This window comes from Dysidea avara, chromosome 15, assembly GCF_963678975.1.
Source record: "Dysidea avara chromosome 15, odDysAvar1.4, whole genome shotgun sequence".
In the NCBI taxonomy this organism is placed as follows: Eukaryota; Metazoa; Porifera; class Demospongiae; order Dictyoceratida; family Dysideidae; genus Dysidea; species Dysidea avara.
In genome coordinates, this window is record NC_089286.1 from 8,552,627 (window position 1) to 8,568,001 (window position 15,375).

A 15,375-nucleotide genomic window follows, 5' to 3' on the forward strand; every position below is an offset into this window, starting at 1 on the left:
AAAAGGTAAAGTTGGCTTGTGTAAATTGAGAGTCCATACATTGTACAGCTCTGTATCTTACAATTATTGCATACTGGTAATTTTGCTTGTTGCTTCGTATTTCATTGTAAGTTGACAAATAATAAAGCAGACAAATTTCCAATTTTGAATCAAATTATTGGTCACATGGTGATTTACTGATATATAATTTGTCTGCCCTATATAGCTCACAATAGTACAAATGTATCTCTCTTATCTACAGCTGCACACGAAAGCAAACACATTAAACAAGCACACTTTATGATCACCTATACAATTGTTAATAAACTTATGCATGGATACACAAATACATTGTACATAGAAAACTATCACAAGTTAGTAGTTGTACTAAATGTAGCCACAGGCTTACTACATACACAAAATGCAATGATACAGCTATTTTTCTAAATTACATCACAAATACTAAATGTAGCCACAGTCTATCCTAAACTTGATCCAGGAAAGATTCCCGTAGATGCGCATAATAATTATCATCACTGTGCTCTTGGCTACCATCACATCTGCTCATTCTGACATTATTTTTGTCAATTGGCTTGCTGGTGGAAAACAGAACATCAAAATTTGTGCTTATTCCTTTTGCCCTCAATGTCTCCTGCAAAGTCTCAATGGCATGTGAGTACCTATCAGTCTTCTTGATAATATTGTGTACATGGAACACCAGTACAAAGCAGAACAACACAAATGCCACAGAACCCAACACTTTAACAGCAATGTTCACTTCAGCATAACTTGATGTGCTGGGATAGATGTACAAAGTGATGACGGATAGCAAAATAAAAATTCCCATAAAAATTAAATCCAAAATGTTGATTATTGTGTTTTTGAATGGACGAATATAAGCTTGTACAATGGCAAATGCCAAAACTGCTATTACAACAGATAGCAGTAGTGCTTCTTGATAAGAACGTATGATGCTTTCCATTGTGGACAAATATATTAGAACAATCATTCTTGCCCCAAACCAGTAGCGATATTTGTCTTTGAATGGTGCATAAAAGCAATCAAAAAGTGGAAAGAAATAACTGAGTCTTTTAGGTCGTAAGACAACAGTTGGAAATGTCATAGCTAAAGCTAACGGAAGTATAAACACCAGCGTAAACACAACCCCAATTAGGAACAATATTATATGTGTGCCGTGTAGGTACTCTACATTGGGATCTGGATGCCATACTGATATTTTCTGTAAGTCAGTGTAGTTACTTTGTGCTGAAGAATAAAGAACTGTCGTGGAAGAAAATACACTGATTGTGGTACGTAGCAGTTTAGAATAAGACAACAACATGAGAGTAGCTAATACTGGGAGGACTAATGAAGATGTGACCCTTTGACTACGGAAATAATATCGTCCGAGGAAGACTATGATTGATATCAGCAGCCACAGGTAGATGGGGAACACAAACTGCAACCCTGTCTTGCCAATTTGAGTCATCTTATCATAAAAACATATTTCAAATCCTAAATCCAAATTGAGAAGAGATATGAACACTCTTAAAAATAAAAAGTCTGATTCTTCAGTGTTGAAAAATAAATGTTCATTTATGCTGACAGCATTACAGAAAAATATTAGTCCATTAATAGCCCCCAGTGTTACTGTAAACCTTAGCACAAACAAAATCAGTACTAGAATTATTCCTAGTAAAGCATAGAGGATAATGGTAGCCAGCCAAATATTACTGCAATTCTTACAAATATTAGAGCCAAACACTTTGCTGAGGTTATCAACACAACCTCCACACACGCGCCCTGCATGAGAATTGGTACAGAGAATGTTCCGATTCTCTAAAGTAAAGTTTGTTAGTAAGTCATCACAGTAAGTGGGTGTGCATAAGCTAGAGTACTCAATTCTGTCATCATTTGTGGCTAACCATGATCGTAAATCTAGACGTCTGATCATCCCAGAAACAGGATTACACTGAAAATCATCTCTGATTTCTGACTCTATGAAGAACTCACCACAAGCACAGCCATACAAGCCATTCTCATATTTCTGAATACTGAATCCAGTTGGGCAACCATCAAACGTAAAATGAAAGTCATGATCAGAACCTGGTATAACTGAAAGACGTAAATTTCCATGTGTTGGCAAGGTTGTTTGTAGTCCATATATTGTGAAATCAACTGGTGTACATTGTCTGTTGACAATAGAAAATGCTCTAGTATTCTGATCACTATCTAAAGCTAAATGTCCATCTGATATTTCATTGTAGTAAACATCACTATAAAGAGTCCTTGTGAATCCAATAGAACCAACTACATCCAGTGTCACCAGGCTGATTGTAAATGATCTTCCAGCAATGACAGGTGAGTCTAGTTTCAGTGTGTTATTAGCTTCTGCAGCCAAACAATTCTCACTGTCGTAAGTGCCATTGTCATAACAGGGACATGGTAGATAAGCTGACACAAAGAGGTGTTCACTAGCTGAGTCTTCTGGTACAAAGTTAAACACATTGTGATACACAGATGGTCTAGTACCATTCACTACAGGAGTTTCTAAACCAAAGTTAAATTGTGTTATTGTGTGTGGGTAATAGTAGCATACATAGAATACATTAGCATAGATGGATTGCAGTATACCAGATGAACCTGCAGTGTTGCTTTCAAAAGTAATATTGAGATTAAGATCACCAATCCTATTCAGAGTGAATATTGGATCAGTTGTGTTCTGTCCTAGAAACTGTATAGGACATGTAACCAGAGTTTGTAAATTGATTGTGGATAGGAAGATATCCAAAGCGCCGCCATGTACCACAGCATGGTTGTGGCCAAAGTAAACCTGAGCACCTTGATAAAAGTAAACAATAGTGTTAATAACATCAAATGCACCTCCATGATGTCCTACATTATACGTAAAGTCCACTGAACCAGATATTACAATGGAGGAGGAGTGCCCATAGAAAACTGATGGCTCATTATTAGTAAAACTACAGTGCTCACTACAAATGAGTGTCAATAATAAATTTTGAGCAGTAAAAACACCAGTAATGTATTCACTGGAAGCACGCAGCAAAGAAGAGCTTGGTGAAATAGCATTGTGGTGTGCGTTTATATTAATTAAGAGAACACTTAGTCCACCTGATGATGCAGAGGCACCAAAACCATTATCAATAGCATACACTGCAGCTCCAGCATCAGCAACGTTCCCAATAAAATTACATTGTTCAACAATAATGACAAGTGATACTGTATCTGGAGATACTTTATAAATATGTAAAGCAGCCCCTAGTTTGCCACCAAGGTTAGTAAAATTACATTGTAAGACTCCAAGAATACTAACTTCAATTGCAGTCGTAACCACTAAAGGCTCTATTCCAGGTGCATTTCTGGTCATTAAATAAAAGAAAGATATTCCACCCCTAGTTAAATACCTACTGTTGACTGCAAAATTTAAAGCTGTTTCTTCACACTCAAAATGACATCTTTCAAAGAATGTTGTGCTCCTAATACTCGATGCAGATGCCACTATTGAACTGCCAGCAAGACTTCCATAATTGTTATAAAATAATGAATTGCTAATTTCAGTTTTGACATCATACAATTTCTGTAGATAGTAAAAGGAGATTCCACTAGCTCCTTGCAGTGGTACTGGTAGTCGGTAGAATCCAGTGGCAATCAACTCAACAAGAATAGCTAATTGTCTGTCTGGAATAAGATTTCTATTGTTGAGAAACACAGACTGGTCAATTGTTAAGACTGTGTTAGCTTCATCAACAGTGCCTACCTCAATATTGTCATGATAGACAATTAGAATACCACTTCCTGAGCAATAAAAAGTAGCCGTATCAATACTGAAATCATAATTGTCACAAGCTGGATCGTTATCAAATGTAGTATTGATAATACGGACAGTAGACAATGTAACATTTCCTATTGTGTCTACAGTGACAATACCGTAACCAAGAGTGTTGAGCAGGATGAGATCAGTGACTCTCACATCTTTAGCATGGTAAAACATTACTGCAGATCTGAAGCCAGCTCCAAAGTGGGCAGCTGGAACAATAGTATAGAGCGTTTGATTGATGACATTGCTCACCACATCACCACAGCCTACCATTTGAATACCCTCAATGGTAACATTGCATACTCTCAAAAAGACAATACTAAATGGTCCATCACAGTTAAATACTGTATCATCTGATGAGTTACCAATAATTCTTATGTTGGTCTTGTTCTCTAGTATACAGTCTAATTGTCTTCTGAATGTGTACTGACCTGGTGAAACTTGAATGTCAATAGTTGTGTTTGTTGTCAAACAGTTACACAAGAAATAGTCCAGTGGTCCTTTCCCTCTGAAATGTTATCATCACTGCTCCGTACTACAATAGCATCAGCTGCTCTTGATATAAAGGAAAGTAATATCAGAGAACTAACAAGAAAGATTGTTTCCATGTCTGCCTCCTTATATTCTAAATAAACATTTAATAGTTACAATTATATATCTGGAAATGCATAATTACCGTACTGCTCAAATACAATGTTATCTTGCAAGATAACGTTGTGGTACTGTATATCATATAACCATACACAAACTATCATATTTTCATGATTATATATACACAATCAAAGTACCAGCACTGTCCTATCATAATATCATATCAAGTGACAGCAAATTGATCAAGGGACTAAAAGTCCTTAATTTTCTTTAAGCTTAAGCAAAATTTATGATAATTTCATGCAAATATGTTGTGATCATACAATAGCGCAGTACTGTATAGTAGAGATCATGAAAGTGTGCATGACCCCACAACAATACCGACCATAAACCAGTTCTAGTGTTGTATTGGTTTAGCTCAAAAGTACTTTCAATGTGACCCAAAATGCTTCAATTAGTTGCTACGAAAAATTTAATTTTATTTAGTACATGTTTTTTTCATGCATTTATATCCTCATATGTCTGTCACTATTCTTTCCTTTGATGTGGTGCTAATAATGATGCACTGATACAAAAAAATTAACATACAAGTGCAAGAAAAACCGTGAATGAATCATGTGCACTGTAAAGTACATGGTGAATTGATTTACAAAATGAACCTTCTAGCCATACCTCTGACAATGATGTCTGTAGAATTTTCCAAGCAAGAACTAACTAGCATGTCAAACAGACACCTCACAACTGAATCAAAGGAAGATTGCAGATCTGACATATAGTATATAAAATTTTATGGGTCAGTCAACACAACTGTCAGCAGTGTGGAGAGTTCAGATGTAAAAAGTAAATGTGGCTGAGCCATTGTGCCATGTACAGTGGATTTTTCAGTTGCCATGTTTAATAATATGCATACATACATGGAGAGCTGTTGTGCAAACTACATGATCAATGATAAAAATCTGCTGTACTAGGATAATAGTAATAACCTACAAGCACCACTTATTGTTGATTATATGGTTCAGATCTCCCAGCCTGTATTGCTATGTCTCACAGTGTTTCAGTAATTGTACGGAAGCAATAGGTATTGAGCTTTCAGCTAACTCGCTATCCATCCAAACTGATCTGAAACATAATTAACAATAGTTAAGTGGCCAAAAGCTGGATTAAATGGTTTAATAGCATAACCATGGTTAGCACATAAGGAATCACACATGTCTCCAACCAATTAAGCATGTGATGATGCAGAAGGCACCATTTTTTGGCTCCTCGCGTGATCAAACTTCAACTTTCTGTGTGTTAAAGTACAAGATGGAGAACTATCTCAAGCAGAAACAATATCCTGATGACTATACTGTAATTTGCTTTTTTTTTGTTGTAAAATAATTTTCATATGCAAAAACTTGTACAAAAATTTCTTGCACGAAAATTTTATAAAAGATCAAACTACTCTAATAGAACAGTCATTCACGTAAACCATACAAAAATATTTTTACAACAAAAATTTTTATCACGAAATTTTTTTGCACGAAAATTAAGCAAATTACGGTAGTATGTTCACGTTGAGCTGAATCCTCAAAAACATTTAATAACTCATGGATGCAATTACACACAATCTTGAAATTTGGCTCATTTGTAGTACTGCTTGACCCGCTAAAAATATTTCAGAATCTTTTTGTTCAAATGTTTGACATAATATTTACGGCCAATCAATTTTCACAATACATTTCCTATGAGGAAGCCATATAAATACAGTGTCCATTACAGCCTTTTCCCAAACTTGTAATGGAGCCAACCGTACGTTTCTGTTGTTGACACCTTTGCTGTTACCAATAATCATCTGGTTGGCTGAAATGTTAACTCTGTTGAGAAAAAAATCCACTTTTAATTTTTAGCTGTTTTTCAGGATTCAGCTCAACATGAATATACTATATAGTAGGGTATCAGTAGTCTTGTGCATCCAGACAGACCACATTTTCTTTTATATTGGGTCGGAAGAAAAAAGGTGTGGTGAATGCAATATAGCAATTTGTTTTGGCAATTCCCATATTTTGGGGATTCTACTGTGCAGCTTCCTAATTGGTGTCAAAGATGCAGGAAGGCTTGTTGATATGTGCAAGTGATGCAGTTACCCTGTGACATTTGCCTGGTTTCATCATTTGCAACATATATTAAACTTTCCCAGCTTTACAGTATACTTATAACAGACAACACATGTTGGATTATCTCTTCAGGAGTAGCTCCACACAGTTCAACACATGGCATCAACATCATTCGTAATTAACTTTCCGGAATTACGGCTTTTTCCATGAAGCTTTCTGGTCCCTTTTGAAGTAGAATCACAAACACAACGAGATAGTAGTCTTTCTTATCTGCTTTTATACCGTGACGAGACATGTGGGTCCGACATTAGATGGCACACAAATAATGAATGTCAAAGAGTGACTACATCACTCGCCCCCTATCAACGAGCTTTTGTGTGTCTTCGACACCAATCAGAAGCTGCACAGTAGAAACCCCATAACCTGGAGATTACCAGAACAAAATTGCTATACCGGACCCCTTTCTTCCCTACCCACTACAAAAGAAGAAAAAGCGGTCTAGTTACTAGGGTATCAATTTCTACTACAGTTACTCATGGGGAGGATGGTCAGTTTGAGAGTAGATGTTCAAGCAAATTTTCACTGGTTTGGCGTCTAACCTGAGCGCTCTAACCATGGTGGCATTAATGATACAAACAGATCAACGACCAACTCTACTGTTAGGGCATCTAACATTGTCTAGCCAGAGCCAGATGAGTGAGTTGTCACCAGAAGTTCCCACAAGCCACTAACAGGTTGCCACTTCTTTTCCTTTCACACAGGACAAGAGTGAAATATAGTAAATCCTGGATGGCTTAGAATATAGGTGCAGAGAGTATCTTTGGCCTTAGGGTAGAGTTGTTGACTTTGTGGTGATTCATTTTAAGGAATTCATGGATGAGCTGACCTCAAATTAAACAGGGTGGATTCCAAAACTATCTTATTGTTTCTTAGGCCCTTATCCCATAGGAGGGAGACGTATAACATTAAGATAGCTATGCCTGAATTGGTGGATGGGCAGCTGCATCAGTAGCACAAATATCAGCTACATTGGTAGCGCTCAAACATGAGCTACATTGGTAGTACATAAACATGAGCTACATCAGTAGCACATAAACATGAGCTACATCAGTAGCACATAAACATGAGCTACGTCGGTAGCACACAAGCATCAGCTATGTTGGTAACCCACAAACATGAGCTATATCATCAGTAAAGGTAGTTGGTAGCACTCAAACAGGAACTACATTGATATCACTCAAACATGAACTACGTCAGTAGCACTCAAAAGATAACAATGTGAGCTATGTTGGTAGCACAAACATGAGCTACAACATCAGTAGCACTCAAACATGAGCTATGTTGGTAGCACACAAGCATGCATCAGTTACATCGGTAACCCACAAACACGAGCTATGTCAGTAGAGGTAAGTCACTAGCAATTTAATATGAGCTACATTGGTAACATTTAACATGAGTCGTATCAGTTGCAGTTAACATGAGCTGTATCACAAACACAAGCCACTCAAACATGACATGTGCTATGTCGGTAGCACTTAATATGAGCTGTGTCAGTAGCACTCAAACTTGAGCTATGTTGGTAGTGCTCAAACATGAGCTACATTCGTATCACTTAACATGAGCTCTGTCAGTAGCACACAACATTGATGGTAGCATTCAAACATAAGCTACGTCAGTAGCGCTCAAACATGACTGCATTGATAGCACTCTAATGATCTGTAGCACACAAACATGAGCTATGTTGGTAGTGTACAAACATAAGCTACATCAGAAGTACTCAAACATGAGCTATGGTAGCACTTGACATGAGCTACATTGGTAGCAGCTATGTCAGTAGTACTCAAATGAGGTAGTCAGTGGCACTCAAACATGAGCTACATTGGTAGTAGCTATGTCAGTAGCACTCAAATGAGGTAGTCAGTGGCACTCAAACATGAGCTACATTGGTAGTAGCTATGTCAGTAGCACTCAAATGAGGTAGTCAGTGGCACTCAAACATGAGCTACATTGGTTGCATATAACATCAGCCACGTATGTTAGTAGCCTTCAAACGTGAGCTACATCAATGACACATGAGCTGTCATTCAGTAACACACAAACATGAGCTATGTCAGCAGCACACAAACATGATGTATGTTGGTCGCATTCAGGGGACATGTTAATGGTCAAACCAACTGTGACTGGCCATGGTTGCAGAAACAGTTACAGTACAGTCACAGAAACGATCCCATGGTCTCAGAATAGTCGTACATCTGCTACATCATTAGCACCTGACTTCATCATTTGCATTTTACGTTGGTAGCATAACACAGTCATGCATCAGCTACATCAGTAACACCTGACTGCAACAACTCCAGTAGATGACAGCTAGGTCAGTTTCTCAGTACAGCCACACATCAGCTATATCCATAGCACCTGATTGCATCAACAGTAGTAAATGTGGCTCAGTATATTCACACATCAGCTATGTTGGTGCACCTGACTGCATCAATTGCAGTACATAAATGTGACAGTTTCAATCACAGTGACACATCTGCTACATGAGTAGCAACTGACTGCATCAACCACTAATACAGCAGTCAGCCATAGTTTCAGTTAACTACCATATACAACTTGAACTGATGATTTTCTTTCCAAAAGAGCTAAATTGCTAAAACAATTGTTTTACTAGGGAGGCAGACTCCTCATTACAAATTTCACATACTCAGCATGTCCAGCCATGTGCTCTAAGGCAATCTTTCAGTTTCTGCCTCTTCATTCACACAAATTATAAAGACCTAGTGCCTACCACGAGTAGAGAAGTTGGATTGCTCAGAACATGGTTAATGATATCATATTAGTGACACATGGACAGTTCAGACTGGGCTGTGTCAATTGCCTTACAAATGTTTACAAGGGCACTTCTAGCCAACATGCCAATTGAGTATCAGTCAGTGACAGGCTGGCAGTGTTGGACACAAAATTAGTTGGTGGTGGTCAAGAACAGCTTCAACTGTCTGAATACAGATGTGTCAAGAGTGCACAACTACATCCCACTAGCAGGTAAGCCAATATTACTCACTATGACTGCACTGCAAGCAGCCAATTGCAATGGGCCAGAGACATAGTGCAGCTAGGTCATCACTACAAATGACTATAATATACGTACACAGGTAATATCCAACAGGCCATATAGCCTCTAAAACGTCTTTTCTCCTCATGATCAGTATCACAGCCACAGGCTGCACACCAGCAGTTGTGGTTGTACACAGCTATAGATTAACAACCTATGCAGCTACAGATAATGGTCAAATTATGCTGACTACAACACACATGATATATATATATATATACATATGTACATACCTAAGTATAGCGGTATTAGCTAATGTCAGAATTGTGATAATAAATCTTAATTGGATCTACCAGACACATCACTGTATGCTTTATGTAGTAAAGTATTGACAAAATTGGGGAGCCGACTGCATGCCCACCAGACCAAGACATGACACCGTCACAAAAGCACTCACTTAAAGTTTTGAAATATGTGCCTTAACAGGTCTATGTGGCCAGTATCAACTAACTGCAGCTACTAACCATGATGCTGGCATGCATCAGCAAGGGTTTGGATGTACCAACATGGAGGAGGTGGCCAGGTCATCCTGAGTAACAGACATACTTGCTAACACTTAACAGAACCTATCAAATTATAGGTGACAAAAGACCTCATCTGGGAGACAGGTAAACCGAGCTTCAAGCAAGATGATCACCTTGCATTGTGTAAATTCCATCTAGCTACTTAAGACCCCTGCTACCCCACAACGAGCCATACAGATTATAACAACTCGAAAATGTAACAGCAGCTACACGTCTGATACCGACCCATGGGGGTAGGACATGACCACGTGCACTATGGAGCACTAACAAAATATTTATTTTAACCGTAGTCATACTACCTGTCGAAATTAACAGATCGTACAATAAATGATTGTATTGTAATCATTAATGACCACTGTTACTGTTGATGTGAAAGTCGTCACTGCCACACATCGACATCGTTGTAAGTCTAATTCGACATCGTTGTAAGTCTAATTACTCCATAACAGCAGCGTTTTTCCAATCGTGAATCACACCATTGAACTAAAATATGTATTAATCCCCGTCAATCCCCTTCCTCTACTTTTTGTACAGGGCCTATTCAGCTCACGTGAAATATTTTCAGTACTTGCACAGTGTTATTACGTATTCACGTGGGCTTGTCCCACCCCGCTGATACCGACACGCACTGAGAGGGATCACGTTACACCGAATCACATGATGCAATGATCTGATAATCTGCCAATTACATGTAGGAAGTTGTTACTAAACTGAAAGGTTTTATTTTTTCATGGATAGCACAAAATAACTGACAGTCATCCATCTACATGAGGAAAACAATTAGTTCTATGTTTGGGTTGGTATGCCTTGAGTATTTGACTTTAGGGTACATGTCTAGTGGTTGCCCTGAGTATTCAACACGGGACAAGTGCTATATATTAGCGTTAGGATTGGGTTTAGCTTTGGTTTCTTCTTCACCTTTAGGTTATGTGCTTCTATAATACAGCTCACTTTTTGAGTCACACTTGTAAGATAGAAACGTAGTGGAGGCAGCGGTAGCACAGTGGCTAGCACACTGTCCTAGCACAACGGTAGTCCAGGGTATGAGTTTTGCAGGTTTTTTTGTTTGTTTTAGTAACCCTTAGTTTATTGTTGGTTCAATAGCTGGTACGGCTTTTTGAACCAACTTCAGTTCGGTTCAGTATCCACTGCCTTAAAATTAATACCACCAACAACCACAAAACGTGATTCAATGCCACTACAAACTGTACAATAGACAGGGAAAGTAGTTAAAAGGGTCCATCAGCTGCAGGCCAGCTTCCACCCCATGTGGCAACAGTTAACAAGAAACCATCATTATTGGTGAAAAGGCATGAATAATGAAGTGTGGTGTGTCCTCGGATTCACACCACCACCACATAATTATGGCAAATGCCAAAAAAGTGCGTGGCAAGGAAATTACAATAAAAAATAAGGTAATTGCAAACCGATCAAATACAGCATTTCAATTACATAAGAAAGTCTTTGGCTCAAACTGTGGGCAGAGAAGCAAACTCAATCCTGTGACGATGGAATAGACGATATGCACACTCTATTACTCGAACGAAAAATGATCAATTAAGCGTAGACGGCGCAAAACTCGATGGTAACTTAAAAGCGGAAGTCCCATACAAAAGTATGGGAAGCAAATGCGGCTCGAGCAATAACTCACCACTCGAGCTAAGGACAGGCCATCTCGCTTGCCATACACTTCTTTCCGTGCAAAAGAAGTGTATGGCAAGCAAGATGGCCTGTCCTTAGCTCGAGTGGTGAGTTATTGCTCGAGCCGCATTTGCTTCCCATACTTTTGTATGGGACTTCCGCTTTTAAGTTACCGTCGAGTTTTGCGCCGTCTACGCTTAATTGATCATTTTTCGTTCGAGTAATAAAGTGTGCATATCGTCTATTGTCGCCTTTATCGATGCTCAGTGGTAATGCTGTCGACTCGAATGGCGGAATTGTCGCCATTACCCATGCAGCATTACCAGCATTGGTAATGGCGACAATTCCATCATCACAGGATTGAGAAGCTTGCTTCTCTGCCCACAATATGAGGCAAAGACATTCTTTTTCCTTTTACAAAAATCTAGACTTTATTAATAGCGCTGAAACATGCACGAGAGGAGACACGTACGGTGCAAAAACTATAACAGCAAGTTCCTTACCCAAGAATCATTTGCAGTGATGCTGACGAAGATGGCAATGGGCAAAGCGTCAATCCGAAATTCCGAATGGGATGGGCGTGACTGGCCTTCTATATTAGGCAATGTCAAAATTTCGCGCATGTTTGTATGACGTCATACAAAGCAAAACTCATAATTGTAGTATTTTTCAAGCAACTTAGCCATCGTACTCAAATTGGTAGTCCTACAGCAGAATGGCGGCATCATAAAATTTTCATTTCCATCAACATTGGTTGTTTGGTCTATTTTATGTCAGACACAATTGCCCAAGTGACCAATGCTTGTGAAAATGGCAAGGTGATTTCTGTTTGAACAGGATGCTCGCATTGCTGTCTCCTGCTCATACAGGATTTTAATTCTAGAGCCTCCCTGTTAGGATCTTTCGGTTTGCCTTTTCTGCATGCTATAATTACTATTTTCGTACTATAATTTAATAGTGTAAATCTTGCCAGGGCTCCTGTATTGTCTGGTACCCCTGAGTCTAGACCCCTGTACTTATGCATGTTGTATACTGTCTTAAACAAAATAAGATGTCCCTCTCTCAAAACAAGAGGAGTAGCTATCCAGCAAGCACTGGTGGTAGGGCGTAGTATACTCCAAACCTTGATGTCTGGGTAGCAAATCCTGCATGGTTGTGTTTCTTGTATCACTTTTTCGTGTTACAATTTTTTCCAAGTTTTTAAAAAATTTCAATAATTGGCTAAATATCACCAGCCTTCGCATACTACAGCAAAGATATCTAACTACAGGCAAATTGGCTATATACACATGCAGCACGCCAAGTGCTCTTTGAGTGCAAGTAATGATTACACTAGAGTGACTAGACTGAAGAACAGCTTTTATTATTTAATATTATCATTACAACTGAGGATGGTATAGGCATAACAGTACAGTGAAGTTTGGTGGATTGAGCATATAACACATACAGACTATACTGACAACAAAAGCCAACAATGTTTTCTTGGTGCAACCCAGATTGCATCCAGCTAACATAAAGCTATTTATTTCTGTTATAAATGCTTTATGTTAGCATTTAAGGTAATGCTAACATAAAGCATTTAAGGTAATGTAAGGTAATAAATAGCTATTTATTACCTATTTATTACCATAAAGCTATTTATTTCTGTTATAAATGCTTTATGTTAGCATTTAAGGTAATGCTTTATTTTAGCATTTAAGGTAATGTAAGGTAATATGCATCCACTATTTGGTCACTGTACATGCACTTGAGGAACATTAGTGTATCAAAAACAAAGAAGGTCTGCAAAATTTGAATTTTCACCATATGAGAGCATTAACATGCTTACTGATCTTGGCTGTTACCCTGCACATGCAGGCTTTATAGACTGATGATTTATTCTGACCCCATCCCCCTGAACCTGATGACATTCAGAAACATTAGTATCATTGAATGCCTATGTGGTTGGTTCTATGACTGGTTTTCAGTTTCATGGGGGTTGACTGTACGCATCAATTTTAATTTTACATCATTTTTCAAGCTGATAATTGTAAACCACAACTACCTTACAGCTTCTAGAAGTAGACTCCCTGCTATTACACTTCAGCTTTACCCTCATATTGTACTTTATAATTGCATAAGCTTTGTTCATGCAATTTTATAATTAGTTTTTTTCTGGTTAATTATAGTTAAAGGTAGTGAGTGATATGGATAGCATTACCATTATATAATTCATGGTTTCTACTTTTAAAAACGCTTGTATAGTTAATACAACTTTTCTGGCCATGAAATACAGAAAATTTACTAAGACTGCACACAGTTAACATGAAAGTCTGTGGAAGTATATAGCTCCTCATTATTGTATTATAGCCACTCTACATGAAAACTTAACCCATGTAGGTATGTGTCATGTTGATTAGGCAATATCTCTTCACTGTGCACTGTATGGCACAGACAGTCAATTTTTAAAGTCAATGGCTTGACCCTTGACCAGCACAGACATGTTGGGCTGAGTCCTCAAAAACATTTAACTAGATACTGAGTAGGCAGCAAGATGCTGGAGGGGCACAATCCAAAAAATATATATATATATGAATAGTAGCTCATTATGTTCATAATGAACTTAATTAACTATAGTATGAGTACAGTTAGGACAGGTGAGTACTGGAGACTTTGTTGGAAATTCCTTTGAAGTGTTCAATTCATTCACAGCTATGGGTACATTATTTCAACCACAGATTGTTCAGGGATAGAAACTATATAGATGTAGAAGTAAGGAGGAATCGTGAAGTGTTGTGGGTGATATTGGCATGTAAAATGACTGAATAAATTTGTGGAGTAGACAGGTGGTGAACAAATTTATAAAATGTTGTAAGAGACAATGTTCAGCTAAGAGTTACCCATCCCAGCATGTCAGTTACACTGCTAGTCCAAACTATAGTCAGACAAAACCCAGTGGGCAGTCCTCTCTTGTACCTTCTCCAAGGCTTGAATTCCTTAATCAATTATGGTCTTATATATACTATTCAAAGTTTGGACATATCAGGCTTCTTTGTGCCATGGATTTGACACCTACAGAAGGTTGCACTTAATAACAAGTTATGATATACAAGTTATCAAAATTTATGTCATTTGTAGTACTGATTGACCTGCAGAAATTATTTCAAAATCTTTTCATTCAATTATCTGACACAATATATTTACGGCCATTCTACATTTTTATCATCTTCTAAGGAGGAGTATATTCTATTACGGCCTTTTCCCCCACATATCTACTCTTGATACCTTTACTGTCATCACTAATCATCCAGTTCTATTTCTCTAGAAAAGGAGTGCACTTCTGTTTTTAATTTTTCAGGATTCAGCTCAATCTACATATTGGCATAGATAGCATTTGCATAGTATATAAAATGTAACTAGATGTGCAGAAACTGCTGTGCAAGAAAAATGGACACACAAGAATTCCAAGTAGAGGTAAAAGTTCCCAGGGGCATAATTATACAAGTTTTTATTAAGAAGGGTTCAAGGGTAATCTAATTGCAACTCAAGTGACCATTTCATTGGGCAGCTGCAGTGTTACAGAAGTCTTCAGCCACATAAAGTGCAGACAAATTA

The 15,375-nt window shown here is 38.0% G+C and overlaps 1 protein-coding gene across 1 annotated transcript; it reads right to left on the minus strand.

Moving 5' to 3' along the window:
• Positions 1 to 234: 234 nt before the first annotated feature.
• LOC136245973 (uncharacterized) lies at positions 235 to 12,368 on the minus strand. The gene is made up of 2 exons (XM_066037424.1): positions 12,285 to 12,368; positions 235 to 4,442 (listed from the first exon to the last, which is right to left on the minus strand). The coding sequence occupies exon 2, from the start codon at positions 4,088 to 4,090 to the stop codon at positions 464 to 466; it is 3,627 nt and encodes a 1,208-aa protein (XP_065893496.1). The 5' UTR covers positions 4,091 to 4,442; positions 12,285 to 12,368; the 3' UTR covers positions 235 to 463.
• Between the last annotated feature and the right edge of the window lie 3,007 nt (positions 12,369 to 15,375).